Source organism: Castor canadensis, chromosome 16 (assembly GCF_047511655.1).
Source record: "Castor canadensis chromosome 16, mCasCan1.hap1v2, whole genome shotgun sequence".
In the NCBI taxonomy this organism is placed as follows: domain Eukaryota; kingdom Metazoa; phylum Chordata; class Mammalia; order Rodentia; family Castoridae; genus Castor; species Castor canadensis.
Genome location: NC_133401.1, coordinates 45727766 through 45751092, shown reverse-complemented (window position 1 = coordinate 45751092; position 23327 = coordinate 45727766). Strand labels below are relative to the sequence as shown.

The window sequence follows — 23327 nt, the reverse complement described above, 5'->3', positions numbered from 1 at the left end:
TTGCTGGCCTGCACTCACCTCAGAAGCATAGTAGCCTAGAGGGAACTCCCTACTTCCTCCTGTGCCTCCAGTGCCCTCTATCGACAAGGAGAAGTGTTACAGAATCTTCTCCACACCACAAAACAGGACAAAGAAAGGTGGATTGGAGACCAGAGGCGACAAACTGGTAACTGGCCCAGACATAGTTAGTATTGGAAGCTTCTGGGTGTTTTCTATACAAGCCTTTACCTGTACAAACATGCGTTCCCTTGATCCTACCACCAAACATCTGTCTTCTCCTACTTAAGACAGTGGACATCTAGACTTTGAGGTTCAACATGCTATTTGAAAGACAAAAGCTAGAAGATATTGTACAAGATGCTTGTGGCAGCCATGATTTTATCTCAGAAGCAGAATGGCCATGTGTGGTTTAGAGTAAGGGATTTATCATCCGGAGCAGACTTTACACAAGCATGGAGGAGCTGGTGATGAAGGCTATGCAGGTCAGTGATTCTGCCTCTGGTGTTGAGCCTGAGGCTACTCTATGTTCATCGAATGAGCAGTTAAGGAAAAAAGCTGAGTGTCCAGGGGAGCAAGGTCAAATCGGAGACCACTTTGTCTTTTGTGTCTCTCCCCATGACTGACCTCAGTGCTGCGGGTGGCCTACAGGAGGATCTGAAGCTGCACACACAACTGGTCCAGGACTTGGAGAGGCAGAAGGAGGAAATTCTGTGGGAGCTGGAGTTGCTCCAAGCCTGGTGCCCCAAGTCCTTAAGCAGGTTAGCAATGATGCATGTGAATGACCACTGTGCTTGGCACCTGCTGTGGTTTGAGTGTTTGTTCCATCCCAATCTCATGTTGAAATTTAATTGCTGATGTAGCAGAATTAAAAGAGGGACCTTTAAGAGGTGATCAGTCTCTGTAAGGGCTCTACCTTTACAGTAGGATTGGTGCCTTTATAAAAGGGTGGTTTTTGTCCTTCCCCATCTTCCGCCCTCTCTTTGCCCTGCCAGTCTTCTGCCATGTGGTGAGACAGCAAGAATATCGTAACCAAATGCTGGTACTCTCATACTGCACATACCAGCCTCTATAACTGTGGATTAATACATTCTGTTGATTGTAAATTATAATTACCCAGTCTCAGGGTTTCTGCCACAGCAGCACAAAACAGACTAAGACAGTGCCCTGCACCAACCCTCTGGGGGTAACAAGGATGAATTTTCCTGCATTCTGGATTTCATCCAGAATGTCTGTCTCCCATGGCCACAGAGAAGGATCCAGGAGAGAGTAGCCAGGCTACCTTGATTTATCTGAATTGACCTGGTTCCTGGCCAGCCACCACAGTGCAGCAGCACTGTCTTCATTGGCTCCCAGGGGAGCACAGTGGGCCTGTAGGAGGGATAAGAGAGCTGCACAGGAGCAGTGTTCTACCTGTTCCCACAGGCATTTTCTCTCCAAAGACTTGTGCCACCAGGGAGGCAGGTGAATACAAATCAGAATGCATGGATTCTGATAGTGATGTGTGTGCGAACACCCTGAAACAAAACACAGCTGAAGTTGTATTGTCTACATCCAGCATGGATAAATTCTTAAACGAGATAATAATTGCTTGATAGATTCTTCTAGACATATTATTTGTTGTTTAAAGTGTTATGAGCTTTATTGTTTTTATTAATAAAAGCATTAATTTATGTTAGTTAAATTATACTTTAAAAGTCATCATTCACATGATACAAAGTATCTGAATCAATATGAAAAGTTTGTGAAAGTAAGATATCATTTGTGTCCCCATCTTCCCTCACTGAAATGGTCTTCGCCAACTTCTTTTATGTATCCCTGAAGTGCTTAATATAAGGAAGTTTTCATTTTTCCTTCTGTAATTTTAAAATGCTGTGATCAACTTCATGAAGTAGTTGCCAAGTTTGGGGCTGGCTCATTAAGACCTTTGGTCTGGAGGGTGTGTCCATGGTGGTCAGGGCAAGGCTCCCTGCTCTGTGAGTCCCCTCTTCTAAACACTGGTCAGCATCCGAGGACCAGAAGAACTGCCTCAGTAGAGGGCCTGCATATCACCCTTCAGATTTTCAGGGCAGTGAGACAGTACAGATAAAATACTGGATTTGTTGAGAAAAAGGGCAATTCAGCTTGAATTGTCACTTCCAAATGATTGAGACTGATTTTTTTAGTAGTACTTGGGCATCTAGGGCAAAGACACTGTGCTTTGTGCTATTAGCCATTTCCCCAGGCTATCTGAGGGGAAGTGCACTGCCTACTGTTCCCCTAACATTTCAAATAATGACATTTGGGAGCACAGACGGCATAGTAGGTCTCATTTCCATGCAGAGGAAGAGAGGATGTCTGATTTTGCTGCTGAGGGGGTCTTCTATTCCTTCAGACAGTTCGATTTCAACTCTGCTCTTTGTGTGTGTGTGTGTGTGTGTGTGTGGTATTGAATTCAGGGTATTGTGCTTGAAAGGCAGGTGCTGTACCATTTGAGCCACACCCCCAGCCTTTTTGCTTTAGGTTAATTTTTGGATAGGTTCCTGTGGTTTTTGCCCAGGGCCAGCCTCAGACCATGATCCTCCTACCTCCGCCTCCTGCATAGATGGAATCATAGATGTGCACCACCACACTGGCTTGTTTGTTGAGATGAGGGCTTGCTTTTTTTTTTTGGCTTGGACTGGCCTTGTACTATGATCCTTCTGATCTCCATCTTACATATGTGAGCCACCATGCCTGGCATCTTTGCCCATTTTAAGATCTAATTTTATGCCTCGTGTTTTTGTTGTTGTTTTGTGTAATTTATTTAATTATTTTGTGGTATTAGGGTTTGAACTCAGGGCCTACACCTCGAACCACACCACCAGTCCTGTTTTTGTGATGAGCTTTTTTGAGATAGGGTCTCACGAACTATTTGCCTTGTCTGGCTTTGAATCGTGATCCTCCTGATCTCTGCCTCCTGAGTAGCTAGAATTACAGGCACAAGCCAGCAGCACCCAGCATCAAAGCAGGAAAAAAAAAAAAAAACAGCCATGAGTTGTGCAAATACAATCATGTGAATTTAAAAATCAACATTGCACTTGCCTAGCAGTGTGTGAGGTCCTGAGTTCTATCCACAGCAAATAAGTTAACCAAACTAAAACAACAAAAGCAGCAAGTTTTACTACTCTGTGAACCCAACAGTCAGAAACTGCAAGCAGCTTTTGTTCTTGAGAATGGTAGTAACATCTGGAAATTGAAAAGTTAAATTAGAACTGTTTATTATCATGCCAACCTGGTATGTGGTCATGTGATTGATGTAGCTAATTGCTTACTCAACTCTATTTGATACAGTGTTCATAGTTGCATCATTTTGGAGAGCACTTCAGATCCACACATCTCAGCCAATACAGAAACATCCTTAAAATGCCTGTGAAGAGAATAGGAATTGGGGTAGCAATGGTGAGACAAATAAGCATCTTCTTTTTGGTTTAACCTCTTGATCAGCTCTTTGTGTTTTCCATTAGCTTTTGGTTTGTTCCCCTTTCTTCACTCCAATTGTAGGATCCTGAGGTCTTGATGTACTTTGTACACTTTTCAGTTACCATCATCCTTACCATTCTCTCTGGTCTAGATCTGCTACCTTGATGTTTTAGAATCAAGGGTTTTAAAAATGGTTAAGAAGAGCTATCAAAACATAAAGCCAAATGAATACAGAGTGCTCTTTCTAAGTCATATACCTTCTCCATCCCCAGTAATCTGACACCTTAGAGTGGCTTTGCTTGGCTTTTACTATTTACTATTAATGGGCCCCTAACTCTATCATAAATTTTCAGAAGATTGATGTGTTATCGATAATTTTTGTGTGGTAGAAACATGAACTACTCCTGGCCAGCAGGCAAGATAAGCCCACATGTTCTATTCTCTCTGTTCTGGTGATGTAGCCACATTTTGTAGCTGACTTTGCCTCTTATTCCAGCACTGCACTCCTTTCCCCACTGAATGTGTATTCACCCGGGGCTTCTATCCTTCTATGAACCACCTTTGTCATCTAGCTGGGTTCCTCCATAAACTACATAAATCTGAGAAAAAAAAATTGGTTCTAGATTTACGTGAAGATCTTACTTTTCCATTTTTTGAACGTTATACTTTGATGCTCTAGTCTCCCTTTTTTCTTTGTTTGTTTGTCTGTTTGTTTACTACTATTGAAAAGAGAGAACTTGCCGGGCACCAGTGGCTCATGCATGTAATCCTAGCTACTTGGGAGGTAGAGATCAGGAGGCTTGTGGTTCAAAGCCAACCCTGGGCATATAGTTTGTGAGACCCTATTTTGGAAAATGCCCAACACAAAAAAGGGCTCATGGAATGGCTCAAGTGGTAGAGTGCCTCCCAAGCAAGTGTGAAACCCTGAGTCCAAACCCCAGTACTGCCAAAACAAGTAAAAAAGAGAGCTAGGTAGAAGTTGACAAAGGAAGCACCCATTGTTTTCAGGGTAACTCACTTCCTTTCTTTCCCTTTCTTGTTTCTCAGGACTTCGGTTCTCATTTTCCTTGTCTTCTACCTCTTTCTTCCTCCACCCTACCACCCTCACTTGCCTTCTATGAGAAGAGTCACTTCACAGAGCCCTGTCACTTTGTCTCTTGGGTCCTGAGGCTGGTACTTCCCTAAGGGAATAGAATGAAATACGGAGACCTGTAAAATCCTTATCTCCAATGACATTCATTACATCTCTAAGGAAACTTGGAACTGGTAGTGTCAAACTCTGCTAATTTACCAACAAGTCACCCTGGTTAAATCTTTGTCAGTGTAAAGAAAAATATGGATGCAAATACAATACTATCATTTTAACCCACACTTTTGTAAAGTACATGGCACTGAAGCATACAGCAGTTGCAGGAAAGAGAAAGAAATAAGGAAGGAATGAAGGACGGAAGGTGCATAAGAAAGGAAAAATTATTTCTTTGAATATTTCTTTGGATATTTCCTTTTTGAGGGGTTTCCAAAACTATACAGAGATGATTTATTATGGTATATTCCAATTCTTCATGAAGATTGTGTTAGTAAAATCTTCCCAAGCACTCTTTAATCTCTAAAATACAATTCAGGCATAAATTTGAGATTAAGTTCTAACATCCTGTTGAAATTACAATACTTTTTGGGAAGAACTTTACTTTTGACAAAGGTCTTTGCCAATTCAGTTGTGAACATGCAGATGCACCTCCAGGATTGTTGCTATCATCAGTATAAAATCCACAGGACAGCCTGTAGCTTAAGGTCCTGGTTTGTTTGAAGAGGTTCTTTGTCCTTGTTTAGCAAAGTCTGAGCTTGCTCAGACTGCTTCCCTCTGCTATTGACCAGCTTCAGTTTCCTTTGTCACAAATGGATGGACTGACAAGGAAAGCCCCTTCTTTCCCTCTGGTGTCAGACTGAGAAGAGAGAACATAGCTCTCTTTACCAACAAGTGACCAGCAACAAGATGCATGAAAGGCAGGTACCCTATCTTCACAAGCTTGAGACCTTGGGCAGGAACACTAGAGCATGTCATCACAGTGCCGTACTACCGGGAAGCAGGGGCTCTCAGGTGTGGCAATTTCATGAACCAATAACACTTCACAAGACTGACACTTGCCAACTTTTCATGTTGCCAAAAAAACAAAGCCAGCCTACCTCCAAGCTAACATTGCCATCATTTTCATCAAGGAAAGGACTTTTAGCACTAAAGTTAGGTACTACCTACTCTTTTATTTTCTAAATAAATAAGAAAAATAAATTTAACTTCATGGAAGACGTGAGCTATTTTTGTTTTTCACATTTCTCTGCTCACTGGAACTTGGGCATGGATGGATGGAGTTCTCCTGCAGGGTAGGTAGGGATGTGGACTTTAGCGACTTACACGCTGCTCTTAGGACAGACTTTAGACAAGTCATTCAATCTCTTTTCACCTCTGCATTCTCATACAATAGAAATAATAATTTTCTCCTGTGCTTGTGACAGTGAGTAAATGAGATACTACATATAAAGTGCTTAATATAATGCAGGGTACCAGTGGCTCATGCCTGGAATCCTAGCCACTTATGAGGCTGAGATCAGGGCAAATAGCTCACAAGACCCCATCTTCAAAATAACCAGAGGAAAATGAACTGGAGGAGTGGCTCAGGCAGTAGAGGGCCTGCTTTACAAGCATGAAATCCTGAGTTCAAACCCCAGCCCCACCAAAAGAAAAGTGCTTAATATAATTTCTTGTGAAAGTAGGTGTTCAATAGATGATAATGGTTGTTATTGATATTTTCCTATCTTATCAGAAACAGATCTTGAAAGTTTCTTCAGGTGGACAAGTTTGGAATAACATTAAGAAACAGAAACTAAAAAGTTTCTGACAAAAAGAGATCTCTCAAGATTTCAGGGGACTGGAAGTGTGGCTCAAGTGGTCTAGCACCTGCCTATCAAGTGCAAGGCCCTAAATTTAAACCCCAGGATTGTCAAAGAAAGATTTCAAGATACTTATCAATTAATTTGTATGGGTCATGTGTTGTCTCGAGTGGTAATGTTATCATTAAAAATAATACTGGATAATCTTGTAGATAATCTGGTAGAAATACCAGATCATGAAAAAAGATAATTTCTGTTTATAGATGAAAGGGCCCTTGAAAAATCTCTGTCTAATGCCTCCACTTTGAAAGCAATGAGCCCAAGTCAAAATATCTGCCCATGGTCACTTAGGAAGATATAGGAGAACTAAGACTCAGGGTAGGTTTCCTGACACTCACTGCTGATAACCACCGCACCCCTTCCCTGGCCTGGGGAAGCCCCTGGTCATCGACAAGAGAAGAAACAGCTCCAGTGAGGAAGTGTGGGAGCCCTGTGCCCTCCTTAGGGTCTTCGCTATTGGATTCTGTCCCTTTTCTGTTGTGCAGGGTGGTACTGAGTGTTGCATTCTTATGTCCTCAAATCCCTTTGCAGTACTGATCAGTCAAAAGACCCTGGCACAGATGGCCAGTTGTTAAAACATTGATAAATTCCATACCAGGGTCCCTACACTCTTGACTACCTGGATCTTCTCCCAGGAACCCACAACCTTGCCATGATTCAGCATCTAAGGGGTTGATGGTGCCCTGCAAAGGGAGAGGCAGTGTGCTGCCTGTTGACATCTCTGAGGCACCGCTTCTTATTGGCCAATAGTGCCTGTGCTGAATCAGTTGTGAAATACTATAATATTTTTTGCCCTTTTAGCATTCTGAAACAAGGAATCCATTTTTAGGGCCCAATAAGAAAATTGACACCAACAGATTGTGAGGTGGTGTGATGCCATCAGTTATCACTCTTCTAGTAAATTACGTTAGTGTTTTAAAAATTCTGTTGAACAGTTTGACAGAGGCTCATGTTTTATTCTGTTTTCTCCTACTTTGGGCTGGGGGGAGGTGGGTAATGAGGTCTGATACAGGAATTTTAAAGAATTTTAAAGTACACACTAGAGGGCAGTGGTCCCATATCCAGACACCTGACAATTTACCACTTTCCTTGAACTTCTCTGCTTTTCCTTTGTGTAAGCGGAATCTCTTCCATACAATCCAAATGCCACTTGCGTCTGAAGTGTTGTATAAAACAGACCAGCTGCTTGTCAACACCCTGTCTGTCATTCCTTGTCCTTTCTTCTCTATCCTTCTTCCAATTACTTATCTTGATGGGGCTTCAATAGTAGTTATTATCAATATCTTAGTGACTTTTTTTTTAAAGAAAGGGCAGAAGAGAGATAGGATATATACATTCCTAATGTATGCATCTAACTTTGTATCTTGGTATCTGAGAACCATGAGTTAAGTCTGGGGGAGAAGAAAGGCACTGTGAACTTTGGAGTGCTTATATTCACCTGTGCTTACCTGAGTGCAGAGCTGTCCCTTTCTCCATCATCAGTGAAGGGGCTCAGGTTTCAGATCCCTTGGTTTTACCTTTCCTGCCCTCTCCTAAGTAGGAGGGAATTCTACTTACTGGAAGAGAGGCAAGGGATCTATATACTAAGGAAATGAGAGGTAGGGTAGAAATGGACAGTAAAACCATTGGGCTGTGTGTTTGCAGAGAGTTCGGGAGAGAGAAGTTGCAGTGCAGAAAAATAGCCTAATGGTTATCAGGGGAAAGCAAAGAGACATTGAGAAAGATGGCAGTGGATTATTTATATCAAAGACAGACTATGAAGAACCTAAATTAAGGATTTTGATTTAATTTTAAGTATATTTGTTTGTTGGACTGTTTCTTTGAAAGAAATAACCCTCTGAACCTGGATGGATTATGTGGGTCTCTGGGTTGATAAAAGTTATATACACAATGATTTTGCTTTTTGAATTTGTGAAATCTACAATCTGTGTGCATGCGTGCACATGTGTGTGCATGCGTGCACGTGTGTGCATGTGTGTGTGTGTTCACTGTGTTGACTCTTAGGTACAGTTCTGTGGATTCAGCCCACCAGAGGGTTTCCAAAAGACCTTGGTTCTTGCGTTCTGGCATGGAAGAATCCAAGCAGAACATGTGGGAGTAAATGGGACTTATTAAAAGTTAAGGAAAAGGAAATACAAAGGGAGCATGGTGGGGCTCAGGTGGACTCTGCCAGCAGAAAGAGTGAGCTTTTCTTTTTCAGATGCAGGAAGGGCAGACCCAGGAGATTCCCACCCAATAATGAATGAGTGGAGAAGGGCATGGGAGGTTCCGAGCCAGGTGAGGGTAGTCTAGGCGCCCACACCACCCAGGCAACCTGCATGAGCCCCAAACTTTTCCTACTTGCAGCCTGCCTCAGAAGGACAGGACACCTAGATACTGTAGCAGACTGTGGCTGGAGACAGTAACCCAGGGCTGGAGACACCAGCTGCATTTCTCTTGATGTTGCTAATGTTTATTGAGCATCTGTTATGTACTACATATTGTTAAGATAATCGAAAATCAAAGTAGACTGTCTTGCTCAGTTTGCACAACAACCTTACACCATACATACAGTTATGATCCACTTCCAGATGAGAAGCTAAGGGTTTGAGGTTGCCTGGGATGAAATAGTGAGGATGCAGCTGACTAACATGTGCACCCAAGTCTGCCTGACTGCAGCTTGATCTCCACTGGGGGAGAAGTGATCCCTTCTTCTGACCCATTCTGAAGGTGCAGTGCTGTCTCACATGCTGTGAGCTAGACATGGATTCCTATCTTACTGCAGAAGGACAGAAATGGTGCCCTGGCTGTTGGGTTGGGATGGGGATAGCCTCACCTGGGTGGGTGTTATCTCTTTCTCTACTCGCTTCCTCTTTTTCTTCCTCTTTCTCTCCCTCTCCCTTTCTCTGCCTCCTTTGGTTGTTGGTTTTTTTTTTTTGGTGGTACTGGGGTTTGAACTCAGGACTTCACACTTGGTAGGCAAGATTTCTATCACTGAGCCACTCCTCTAGGCCTTCTCCCTGTGTTTCTGTGCCTCTGTCTCTCTCACTGGATTTTCATTTCTCTGATTTTGTATAAGACATTGTCACTGGAGAGTAATTGAACCCCCTGGTGGATTTGTGCTGGGTCTCCTGACATGGCTGTGTAGTTATTTATCCTTAGCTGATAGGGGGATTAGCATTAAATGATGAGAGAAATACACCTGCCACTTTGGTGCAGTTAGAGGCATCTATCAAGGATGCATTTGGAAGCCTGATACCTCAGTCTAATTGCCAAGAGTTCTGGGGTTTCTTCAGCTGACTTAAAAGTGGAATGAAAAAGAGTTATCAGTGAGAGAGGTGGACCCCACCTCAACTTCTCAGAAGATTATCTGGGGCCAGAGGGGTAATCCCTTCCCCAGCCCTGCTTCCTTGGGTCTTTGAGCTAACAGTCTTGTGCAATGGATCAGGGCAAAACCTTTGTGCAGAAACAGAAGCAGGCAGAGATATATGTGGCCCTAATGTTATTGCTACAAATAAGTGGTCACGTTTGTTATGAGTTTACTATGGGAAGGATATTGATAGTATCATCTCATCTAGTTCTCCGCCAGCCCCTCTTCAAGACTGTCCCTCTCTACCCCTCCATTCCCAGCTGTCACTTATTATTGGCCTTTGTTTTTCCTGGGGAGGGGTAGGCACTGCTAATTCATAAGAATGGCATTTGAATAAGCTCAACAAGTAAACAGCCAGGTACATGGGGAAGGATGGTCATTGGTTAATCGTATTTTACTCCATGTTTACATGGACTAAAATCCATGTTTACAGATGTCAGTGTATGTTTCACACTGAGGAATAACTTTTATTCACATCACCCAGATACTAGCTGCCACTTTGTCCTTCAGGGTCAAGTTCTGCATATTTCATCTCTGTTTTGCCTCATTGCAACCGGATTTGGATCTCAGTGAGGAATCTAGGAGCAATACAGGTGTTATGAAGCCATGAGGACAGAGATGGAGTTTCATATCACATGTGACCCCCCTCCCCCACTGCACACTGCTCACTTAAGTGTCCACTGTGGACCCTTTTGCCCACTGGCGCTCCCCTCCATTCCAGGCTCGAGCTCCGCTCTTGCCATTGCACTCTTCTCCCAAGCTGTGTCCCCGTCCACCTGCTCTTCTCCATTTTCTCCTGTTTCCTAGGAGAGATGGAAGTTCCTTTCCTAATATTATGTGCTGTTCTTTAGGAATCATCTTGTTACTAAACATGGCCATTGCAACTTATGCTTCCATTCCATGTAGTTATCAAAGAGCTCCTTCCAAAGAAACAGAATTCTCCTTAAGAGAAATTCTGGGGGAATAAAACTTTTGTATCATTATAGAAAAGGTCTTATTAACAAAATTCTGAAATCAGCATTTACACAATACTCTAAATCGTCTCATATAATTTCACCTTAATTCAGATATTTTATCCTTAACATAATTTCTGTTTAATATAATACTTGAAGGGATTCATTAGCACAGGAAATCACCAAATAAAAAGGGTTGAGAATGACCGAATCCATATACTGTTGTGGAACTATAGAAAATTTATTATAAACTTAACATAGCACTAGCTATGGTTTTTTATTATATACCCTCCAAAATTCATGTAGAATTTATACCCATGGTGGTATCAAGCACTGGGGACTTTTAAGAAGTAATTAAGTAAAGAGGGCTACTTATAAAAGGTCTAGAAGGAACTAACATAGGCCCTTTTGTCATTCTATCCCTTCTGACATGTGAGAACCCAGAATTTGTCCCCTCCAGAAGATAGAGCAATAAGGTGCCATTGTGGAAGACCTTGATCTTGATCTTCTCAGGTTCCAAAACTGTGAGAAATAAATGTCTGTTCTTTATAAATTACCTGGTCTTCGGCATTTTGTACTAACAGCACAAATGGATTAAGCACCCAAACTACACATAAGTGATACACAGAGATTTCTGTTATGTGTCCTAACTTTCCCTCCACTGCAGAACCAGAAATCACCTTTAACCAGCAGCCCTGGTCTGTCTGGGTTTTTCTGTATGCCCCATATTTCTTATCTTGATTCATATTTAGATGTGAGAAATTTAAACCATATCACCTTCAAACACATTTTTCCTATTTGTACCCACTAATGGCTTTAATCTAGACAAAACATCTAGTTTGCAACAAAGGTGTAAATGAAACCTTAATTCATGTCTTTGGTCACTGCCTCCCTGTGCTAACCCCTATCCCTGAGGCATCATGTTGCCTTTTTACAACATGGTCCAAACTCCCAGCTTTCAAGAGTTGAGGTGCATTAAGATCATGTCTGTGTTAGACCTTGTTAGCTAAAACTGTTTCCCAATGAATCCAAAAAAGTAACTGGAGTATCAGAGGGGTGAAGTCCTATCAGTGTTGGCTGAGGGCCAGTGGTCTAAAATTCCCCTGGAATTCAGCTGTGGTGACCCTTTTTATAAGCAAAATACAGCTTTCCTTTCTTGAAAGTCCACTGTTAAATGTATTAAACCTTGATTGGAATGGTACTTTGCACTAAGTAAATGACTTTCAGTTGTTCAATCAAATATTCAAGATTATCACTAAAGTGTGTTTATCTGGGCCCAGGATTCTGGACGATTGCCTGAGAGCAGTCAAAGACTGAGCAGGAAGTCTAGGGAGTGGAATGAAAAGAAGAATGGCTGGTGTGCCTAAGAAGAATATTTCAAAGTAAGGTCTAGGTCAGTAGAAATATATTGTGAGAAACCGAAGTAATTAAGACAACCAGAATTTAATACCCTCTTCCAGACAGGTTTTGCTTTGAGTTGGAAAATTCAATTTCACCATTCTTATTGTGTGAATTACTAACATTTTATCTGTCTCTTCAAATGCTTCTCCAATATCAGAATTCACAGGGCAGTTATCTGGCAGGGCCTATATTGAGAAGGAAGCATGGAGCATTCTCTCCCAGTATTATCCTAAGACATTTCTCTTTCTCACCTCTCTGGCTTATTTTTCTCATTGCATGAAATAAAAATGGTGCCCGGGAGCCTGAGGATACAGCTTAGGGTAGAGCACTTGCCTAGCAATCAAATCAATTTTAAAAATAAAAGCCAGCATGGGTGGGTTACACCTGTAATCCTAGCTACCTGTGAGGCTGAGATCAGGAGGATCACAGTTCCAGGCCAGTTCAGGCAAAATATTAGCAAGACTCTGTCTCAATAGAAAAGGCTGGTGTGCTAATGCACGCCTGTCATCCCAGCTACCGCAAAAGCATAAATAGAAGGATTGAGGTCCAGGTTGGCCAAAAATAACCAAGGCAAAAAGGGCTAGTGGCAAGGTTCAAGCATGAGAGCGCCTGCCTAGCAAGTGCAAAGCCTTGCTGTTCAAACCCCAGTACTGCCAAAAGTAAATTCATTAATTAAATTAAAACAAAATGGTGCCCAAATCCTCAACACAGTCAACAGTGCTCAACTTTTATTTTGCTTTTCTAATGAAGTAAGGAGGTAAGCTGAATCTTTAGAGATATTCAAGGACATGAATATTTCTGAAATGGCAGCTCAGATTGACAGCTGCAGGCTTGGATGCATCACTAGCTGCATTATGGTCATTATTTACTTTTATTTATTTTATTTGGTAGTACTGGGGTTTGAACTCAGGCCCTTGCACTTGCTCGGCTGGTGCTCTACCACTTGAGCCCCATCCCCAGCCCTACCAGATGCCTTTAGATTCTCAGGAAGAAATATAGGTGGAAGCATTGCTGATGTCACTTATTTTCCTCTTTATGCTTTTTAATATCATCATGTTACCTAAAATCAGCATTTATAGTTTTTACAATAGAAAAGAAAAAACAACTTTTTTGAAAATCTTAGTTTTAGTTCGCATATATTACATACAGGAATAGGGACATGGGAAGGTTACTCACCACCATGAAGACAGTTTTTATCTTAGAACAATTGGGTGATTGATAATTTTGAATTTCATCTCTTTTACACATTCCCCTTTCTTTTTCTTTCTTTCTTTTCTTTTCTTTTTTTTTTTGTTTGTGGTATTGGGACTTGAGCTCAGGGCCCTTCAGCCATTCCACCAGCTCTATTTTTAAAAAAATTTTTATTCATTTATTCACATGTGCATACATTGTTGGGCCATTTCTCCCCCCTGCCCCCTTTCTCTCCCCGCCATCCCCCCTCACTTCCAGGCAGAACCTGTTCTGCCCTTATCTCTAATTTTGTTGAAGAGAAGACATAAGCAATAATAAGAAAGACAAAATGTTTTTGTTAGTTGAGTTAAGGATAGCTATACGGAGAGATTCCTAGTGTTGCTTCCATGTACAAATGTGTTATAACCCAAATTGATTCATCTCTACCTGACCTTTTCACTAGTTTCTGATCCCCATCCCATATTGACCTCTGTCACTTTAAGGTTTCTGTATTAGTTCCTCTGCAGTGGGGACATCAAACACTTTCATGTTTTGGGTTTCCTACCTATCCCCATACCTCCCATATGTGCTCTCCCCTTGTCATGTGACCCAAGTCCAACAACATTGCTGCATTTGTCCTAGATCTAAAGTCTGCATATGAGGGAGAACATATGATTTTTGGTCTTCTGAACCTGGCTAACCTCGCTCAGAATGATGTTCTCCAGTTCCATCCATTAACTTGAGAATGATAAGATTGCATTCTTCTTCCATTGTGTACAAGTACCACATTTTCTTAATCCATTCATCTGTAGTGGGGCATCTTGGCTGTTTCCATAACTTGGCTATTGTGAATAATGCTGCAATAAACATGGGTGTGCAGGTGCCTCTGGAGTAACCTGTGTCACATTCCTTTGGGTATATCTCCAGGAGTGGGATTGCTGGATCATATGGCAGATCTATTTTTAGATTTTTAAAAAGCCGCCATATTTTTTTCCAGAGTGGTTGCACTAGCTTGCATTCCCACCAGCAGTGTATGAGGGTTCCTTTTTCCCCACATCCTCACCAACACCTGTTGTTAGTGGTGTTTTTAATGATGGTTATTCTAACAGGGGTGAGGTGGAATCTTAGTGTGGTTTTGATTTGCATTCCTTTGTGGCTAGAGATGGTGAGCATTTTTTCATGTGTTTTTGGCCATTTGAATTTCTTCTTTTGAGAAAGTTCTGTTTAGTTCACGTGCCCATTTCTTTATTGGTTCATTGACTTTGGGAGAGTTTAGTTTTTTAAGTTCAAATTATCAGTCCTTTGTCTGATGTATAGCTGGCAAATATTTTCTCCCACTCTGTGGGTGGTCTCTTCAGTTTAGAGACCATTTCTTTTGTTGTGCAGAAGCCTTTTAATTTTATGAAGTCCCATATGTCCATTCTTACTCTTGGTTGATGAGCTGCTGGGGTTTTATTGAGAAAGTCCTTGCCTATACCTATTACTTCCAGAGTATTCCCTGCTCTTTCCTGTACTAACTTCAAGTCTGATATTAAGGTCCATGATCCTTTGAGTTGATACTAGTACAGGGTGATAAACATGGATCTAGTTTCAGTTTTTTGCAGATGGATAACCACTTTTCCCAGCAACATTTGTTGAAGAGGCTATCTTTTCTCCATTGTATATTTTTAGCACCTTTGTCAAAAATAAGGTGGGCATAGCTGTGTGGCTTCATATACAGGTCCTCTATTCTGTTCCACTGGCTTTCATGTCTGTTTTTGTGCCAGTACCATGCTGTTTTTATTGCTATTGCTTTGTAATATAGTTTGAAGTTGGGTATTGCGATACCTCCAGCATTGCTCTTTTTATTGAGTATTGCCTTGGCTATTTGCAATCTCTTGTGTTTCCAAATGAACTTTAGGGTAGATTTTTCAATCTCTGTGATGAAGGTCATTGGGATTTTGATGGGAATTGCATTTAACATGTAGATTGCTTTTGATAGTATAGTCATTTTTACTATGTTGATTCTACCAATCCATGAGCATGGGAGATTTCTCCACCTTCAGTTGTCTTCCTCGATCTCTTTCTTCAGGGGTTTGTAGTTCTCCTTGTAGAGGTCATTTACATCCTTTGCTAAGTTTACTCCTAGGTATTTGATTTTTTTGAGGCTATTGTGAATGGAATTGTTTCCATACATTCTTTCTCAGTATGTTCATTGTTGGTGTATAGAAATGCTAATGATTTTTGTAAGTTGATTTGTATCCTGCCACATTGCTGAAGTTGGTTATGGTGTCTAGGAGTTTTTGGGTAGAGGTTTTTGGGTCTTTAAGGTATAGGATTATATCATCTGCAAATAGGTATATTTTGACAGTTTCTTTACCTATTTGTATTCCTTTTATTTCTTCTTCTTGCCTACTTGCTCTGGCTAGGAATTCCAGTGCTATGTTGAATAGGAGTGGGGATAATGGGCACCCTTGTTTCATTCCTAATTTTAGGGGAAATGATTTCAGTTTTTCACCATTAAGTATGATGTTAGGTGTAAGTTTGTCATATATAGCAATGTTGAGGTACATTCCTTCAGTTCCTAGTTTTCTTAGAGTTTTTATCATGAAGTGGTGTTGGATCTTATCAAAGGCTTTTTCTGCATCTATTGAGATGATCAAGTGGTTTTTGTCTTTGCTTCTGTTAATGTGGTTTATTACATTTATAGATTTGCATATGTCGAACCATTCCTGCATCCCTGGGATGAAGCCGACTTGGTCATGGTGAATGATCTTTCTGATATGTTGTTGAATTCAGTTTGCCATTATTTTACTGAGGATTTTTGCATTGATGTTCATTAAGGAGATTGGCCTGTAGCTCTCCTTTTTGGAGGTATTTTTGTCTGGTTTTGGGATGAGTGTGATACTGGCTTCATAAAATGAGTTAAGCAGTGTTCCTTCTCTTTCTGTTTCATGGAGCAGTTTAAGGAGGGTTGGTGTCAGTTCTTCTTTAAAAGACTGATAGAATTCAGCAGAGAATCCATCAGGTCCTGGACTTTTCTTTTTTGGGAGACTCTGTATCGCTGCTTCAATTTCATTTTGTGTTATAGATCTATTAATATCATCTTGGTTCAATTTTGGAAGGTCTTAAGTATTTAGAAATCTGTCCGTTTTGTCAAGATTTTCAAATTTATTAGACTATAGGTTCTCAGTAGTCTCTGATGGTTTCCTGGATTTCCATGGTGTTTTTTGTTATCTCCCCTTTTTCATTTCTAAATTTACTGGTTTGGGTTTTTTCTCTCCTCATTTTAGTCAGGTTTGCCAGGAGTCTGTCAATCTTATTTATTTTTTTTAAAGAACCAGCTTTTTGTTTCATTGATTCTTTGTATGGTTTTTTTTTCTATTTCATTGATTTTGGCCCTTATTTTTATTATTTCTCTCCTTCTGCTTGTTTTGGGATTTGCTTGTTCTTGTTTTTCTAGGAGTTTGAGATGTAGCATTAGGTCATTGATTTGAGATCTTTCTGTCCTTTTAATATATGCACTCATGGCTACAAACTTTCCTCTTAAGACTGCCTTTGCTGTGTCCCATAGGTTCCCGTAGGTAATGTTTTCATTTTCATTAACTTCCAGGAACCTTTTAATTTCCTCTTTTATTTCATCAGTGACCCATTGATCATTGAGCAATGTGTTGTTCAGCTTCTAATTGTTTGCATGTTTTTTGCTGTTTGTTTTTGTTGTTGAGTTCTAGTTTTAATGCATTGTGACCAGATAGAATGCATGGGATTATTTCTGTTTTCTTATATTTGCTGAGGCTTGCTTTGTGCCCTAAGATAAGATCAGTTTTGGAGAAGGTTCCATGAGCTGCTGAGAAGAAAGTATATTGTATAGAAGTTGGATGAAATATTCTGTAAGACATCAGTTAGGTCCATTTGATCTATGGTGTGATTTAGTTTTAGAATTTCTTTATTGATTTTTTTGTTTGGATGACCTATCTATTGATGATAATGGGGTGTTAAAGTCTCCCACTACCACTGTGTTGGAGTTAATATATGTTTTTAGGTCCTTCAGAGTATGTTTGATGAAATTGGGTGCTTTGACGTTGGGTGCATATAGGTTGATAATTGTTATTTCCTTTTGGTGCATTTTCCCTTTTATTAGTATGGAGTGTCCTTCTTTATCTCATTTGATCAATATAAGTTTGAAGTCTACTTGGTCTGAGATAAGTATTGCTACTCCTACCTGTTTTCAGGAGCCATTGGCTTGGTAAATCTTCTTCCAGCCTTTCACCCTAAGCCAGTGCTTGTTTCTGTTGATGAGATGGGTCTCCGGTAAGGAACAGATTGTTGGATTTTCCTTTTTAATCCAGTTTGCCAAACAGTGTCCTTTGATGGGGGAGTTAAGTCTGTTTACTTTCAGTGTTAGTATTGATAGGTGTGTGGTAATTCCTGTCATTTAGTTGTTTTTGTTGTTTAAGCATTTGATTGTATGCAGCTGAATCAATGTTACTCTCTTCTTTCTTGCCTTTTCTTCTCCTGTGGTTTGGTGTTGCCTGCCCTTTCATGGTTTTGTTTGCTTTCATTATCTGTGTGCAGAATTACTTGGAGAATCTTTTGTAGTGGTGGCTTGGTGGTCATGTATTGTTTCAGTTTCTGCTTATCATGGAAGACTTTTATTGCTCTATCTATTTTGAATGATAGTTTTGCTGGGCAGAGTATCTTTAGGTTGAAGTTATTTTCATTCAGTGCCTGGAATACCTCACTCCATGCTCTTCTTGCTTTTAAGGTTTCCGTTGAGAAATCTGCTGTAATTTTGATGGATTTACTTTTGTATGTTATTTGTTTTTTCTCTCTCACCAGCCCTATTTTTGTGAAGGATTTTTCGAGATAGGGTCTCATGAACTATTTGCCCAGGCTGGCTTCGAACCATGATCCTCCTGATTTCTGCCTCCTGAGTAGCTAGGATTATAGGCGTGAACCTCTGGTACCCGGCTTCCCTTTTCCTAATTTTTCTGTAGTGCACACCATGTGGGTGATAACTGAGCATTTTCCCACCCTGAACATTATCTGCATAATAAAAAAATTAAAGTTTATATTTTTAAAAAGTCAAACTCATACTGAATTAGGATAAAATATTCATCCTATTAATTTGTGCTCACTTACATCAACATTTTAGGCAAAGTGAGCAATCAGTCCCTTCTGTCTTTGGCCCTCAGCTGGATGAGGCTCAGAGACAGCCTCAGGAAAAGGCTCATGAATGCCAGCAGAGATCCCACTGCTCTCTCCTCTTCCTTCCTTTCTTTCCTGAAACATAGCAGAGGCACCTGACTCTGGAATGACACAACAGCAATATCAAAGGTAATTGTTCATTTGGGTAATGTCTAATACTTTCAACACTTTCCTGGTCATTCTTCTCTGAGCCTCTGAGTAACTGAAGAGTAGGAAGCCAGCCAGGGAGGGGTGTTCCTTCTCCACACTGCAGCTGTGTAAGCTTTGTAAGTAGCAAGGATCACATCTGATGATTCCCCTATGTTAAGAATATCACTTTAAGTCTTTATAAGAGGTCTACTTGCTAGGCTAAGATGACCTCTGGAACCTCTTCTCTCCCATTTCCCTGTAGGACTGTACACTGGCCACCCTGCCCATGTGCAACTCACACTCTACTCTGCCATTTGGATCCCCTGTTCAGGGTGCTGTTCTTCATCTACCACCATGGTCACCACTCTCTACTCCAGAGCCAGCTCTATGTCAGCTAGGCTCAGCTTCTATGTCTCTTCCTCAGAGAAGCCTTCCCTGACCACTGTGTAAGTAGGGTGTTTTTACCTTCTCTTCTAAACAAGCCACTCAAACCTTTGTGGATTAAAACATCACATTTATTGCCTCATGTGGTTTCTGTGGATCACAGGAGTAGTTGGCTGGGTGATTCTGGCTTAAGGTCTCTCGTGAGGCTGCATCAAGTACTTGATGTTACCATGGTGGTCGAGTCCTGAAGTCTCGACAAGGACTCCTTCCACAGTGACTGTGGGCCAATGACAGGAGGCCAAGTGGGTCTTGCCAGTTCCACATGAACATTGTCAACAACATGGCAGCTGGATTCCTCCAAAGCAACAATCCACACTGTCATTTGTGCTGTGTCCTATTCATTACATAGACCCATCCCATATAGCTTTGGATAGGTGGGTCTATCCAATGACATGGATGCTAGAGTCACTGGGAGAAGCATTGTGGTCTGTCTTAGTGCACAGTCTGCATTTTCTATCACATAGAAATAAGCATTAGTTGAAAATGTTTAGTAAACTAATATTACCAATTCATTTTTTATTTATCACTTGTCTCCCCCCATTCATTCAAATGCTGTCTTCTGCACTCAGCCAGGTGCCTACCACCATGTTGATTCTCAATAAATACTGAGTGAATGAATAGGAAATCCGAACCTTCTAAGTGAGGCAATTGTTTAAAACAGGAACAGTAACTGATATAAAGTGAGTAATGCTGGTTAATGTAAGTTTTATCCAACAAATGTTAATTGAATAATTGAATGAGAAAAAGGATTGGTTTGCTCTTTATTTACTGAAACATTTTCATTTATTTCAACAGCATGACTGTAATGTACAACTTTGTTTTCTCATAATTTCCTTGACTCTTCCTTTGTTCATTTGTTTGTGACAGTGTTTTGATATGTAGCCTAGCCTGGCCTCTATCTTGCCATCCTCTTGTCTCAGCCTGCAGAGTCCTGGGATTATGGGTATATACCACCATGCCTGGCTCCTTGACTCTTTTATTTATTTACCTACTCATTCATTCATTCATTCATTCATTTTTGTGGAGCTAGGGTTTAAAAGCAGGCACTCTACCACTTGAGCCACACCTCCAGTCTATCTTTGCTCTGGTTATTTTGGAAATGGAGTCTCACAAACTATTTGCCCTGGATGGCTTCCATGCTTGATCTTCCCTATCTCACTCTCTGAAGCAGCTAGGATTACAGGCATAAGCCACTGGTACCCAGCTTCTTTGACTCTTTTTAAAGTGAAACTTGTCATAACAGATTTGTCTTTTATATCTTTTTCCTGTAGGATAATTTTATATAATTGTGCTTCAATAAATTCATGAAAAGAAATGTGAATGCAGCAATTATAAAAATGAAACTTGATTGCCACCATACTAAGAGGCCAGAGCAATTTGAAGTCAAAGTATAATGGTTGCATATTTATTGACAGGTTGTTTTCCACAGAATAATAGTCAGAGAGGCCACAGATATATTCTAAGTGTGGTCCACAAATCAGTAGCATCCATGTCACCTGGGAACTTGCTAGAAATCCAAATCTTGGCATCACCCCAGTGCTAGCCAATCAAAACCCATGTTTTATCCAAACTTCCAGTCATCCATATGCCCATTAAAGTTAGAGGAGCATTGCTCCTTAGTACTTAACCCAAGGCTTGGCATTTAAGGAAGCTTTTGAGCTTCAGAAAAAAAGGGAGCATTTGCTCTTCCAGAGTCAAGTTCAGGTTAACAGGCAGCACTTTCTCATTACTGATGTGTTTTTAATGCAGAAGGCGTTCCCATGATTTTTTAAAAAAATAACTATATATATACATATATATATATATATATATGTATATATATACACTCCATTAATTTTTTTTATTAGGATATGTTCATTGTATGGGGGGGGATTCACTGTGACAATTCCATATAGATTTATATTGCACATTATTTAGATCACCCCCACTGTCTCTCCCCCTTGACCCCCTTCCTACCCCACTTAAAAATATAGCAAAGAGGTTTCTTTGTTCTATTTTGTATAAGCATATGAAGTCCATCAACCATATACCCTTACCTTAATCTCCCTCATTGACTCTCCCACCTCCCATAAGTACCCCCCCCACACACACTGTGCCTATTTTATAATCCTGACTTTCATTATTAATATGTAAGTCAATGTTCAAAGGGGCTTCTCAATGTATCTCTGCTGTGAGAATACTTTACTTTGATCTGTTCAATTCCTTCCATTGCTCTCCCTTACTCCTTTACCTCCCATCACCTCCATGTGTTTTAACAACACATTACACTCCATCTCAGGTGTTTCCTAAGTGGTGAACTCTTGTGGTTCCTCTCAAATCCAAGAGGCAGAGCTCTGACTTAGGCTGTACCTACATCCTGACAGCTTTTACCACAAATTAGAAAACAGTAAAGACCACATTGTTTCAGGTTCCAAAACCAATATGAGAAAATTGAGTTTGGAATTTAAAAAATAATTTTATGCAGAGAATTAAACTTACCCCTATTTAAAAAAAGTTTGCTATTTGTTTTACAGAGAAACTTGTTTTTTTTTTTAATTTGTCTATGGAAAAGATATATCTTAGTTTCATTTCTAGACTTCAAATTAAAAATAGAAGCTCTGCACTTTCAAGTTTCAGTAGAAGTGAAAATCACTCATTCTTATTTCTGTTTTCATTCATTTATATTTGGAAGTTCAGTTGCTGTGAGGATATTTCACTAAAACAGAGCACAGTGATTACTGAATCATCAGCGTATGCTGAAGTATCACTTCATGCCTTTGATTCTCCTTTTAAATAAAAAGTTTAGCTTTAGAAAATTGGAGTTGAATCTTTAAAGCTATGTGTATAATATGTTAACTAAGAAAGCATAGGGCATTGAATTTAAAATATTTGAGAAAGTACCATTATAATTCTTTTGGGCTAAAATGATTACCACTGTAGTCAACTGTCTTTACTTTCCCAAAAATCTGGCCAAATTATGTTGAAGAGCAAGATGTCACCTATATGCTAATTTAGCCAGCTTGATTTTCATTCAACAGTGTTTATGTGCCAGCAAGGTACACCTGTAATACTAGTTACTTGGGAGGCAGAGATCAGGAGGATCGTGGTTCAAGGCCAGTCTGGCTAATAGTTCTCAAGACCCTATCTTGAAAACACCCAATATAAAACAGGGCTGGTGGTGTACCTCAAGTGGTAGAGCACCTGCCTAGCAAATGTGAGGCCCTGAGTTCAAACTCTAGTACTGCCAAAAAAGAAAAAGAAAAAAAAACTAAAACAATGTATGTGACAATCACTGGGCCAGAACTTGGGATGACAAAGAAGTAGGTGTAATATGTGAAAGGTCCACTGTTTTTCTTCAGAATTGGGCTTTGAACTCGGGGCCTTAGCTTACCAGGCAGGCACTCTACTACTTCCACTCCACCAGTTATATGTTGCTTTTTTTTTTTTCCTGCGATACTAGGGCTTAAACTCAGGGCCTCATGTTTGCTAGACAGGAACTCCACCAGTCCCATTTTGTTTTGGATTTTTCCAGATAGAGCCTCTCAAAATATTTGCCTCAGACTGGTTTCAAACTGTGATCCTCCTGATCTCTGCCTCCTGAGTAGCTAGGATTACAGGCAGGAGACACTAGCGCCCTGCTTTGCATTTTTAAAAAACAGGCTTTTCTTGTGTGCAGTTTTATCACCATTTGAAAGTCTATTTCCTAACAAGACTCTAACTTTGCTCATCTTTCCTTTTCAAAATATTTCTCATTTAGAACCCATTGCTTTCTCTGCTACCGAAATTTAGTTTTTTAGAAAGAATTTGCTAAAAAATCAATAAAGAAATCCTATATCTAAAATATACAGTAGATCAAATGGACCTACTTGATGTCTACAGAACATTTCATCCAACTTCTACACAATGTACATTCTTCTCACCAGTCCATGGAACCTTCTCCAAAATAGATCATATCCTAGGGCACAAAGCAAGCCTCAGCAAATATAAGAAAATAGAAATTATACCATGCATTCTATCTGATCACAATGCAATAAAACTAGAACTCAAAAACAAAAGTAAAGACAAAAAACTTGCAAACAGCTGGAAACTGAATAACTCATTACTTAATGAACAATGGGTCATTGATGAAATAAAAGAAGAAATTAAAAAGTTCCTGGAAGTCAATGAAAATGAAAACACAACCTACCAGAACCTATGGGACACAGCAAAGGCAGTCCTGAGAGGAAAGTTTATAGCCATGAGTGCATATATTAAAAAGACTGAAAGATCCTGAATCAATGACCTAATGATACATCTCAAACAACTAGAAAAACAAGAACAAGCAAATCCCA

General features: G+C 40.2%; 1 protein-coding gene across 6 annotated transcripts in view; it reads left to right on the top strand.

Annotated features, from left to right (window-relative positions):
- The window catches only part of Mcc (MCC regulator of WNT signaling pathway), a 437017-nt gene that overhangs the window by 133336 nt on the left and 280354 nt on the right, over positions 1-23327 (top strand). For 4 of the 6 annotated variants that reach the window (XM_074058872.1, XM_074058874.1, XM_074058871.1 and 1 more), the window contains one exon: positions 630-758. The exons of the other annotated variants lie outside the window; for them this stretch is intronic. In XM_074058872.1, the coding sequence (XP_073914973.1) occupies positions 630-758 (129 nt within the window). The remainder of the gene's footprint in view (positions 1-629; positions 759-23327) is intronic. 6 annotated transcript variants of the gene reach the window in all.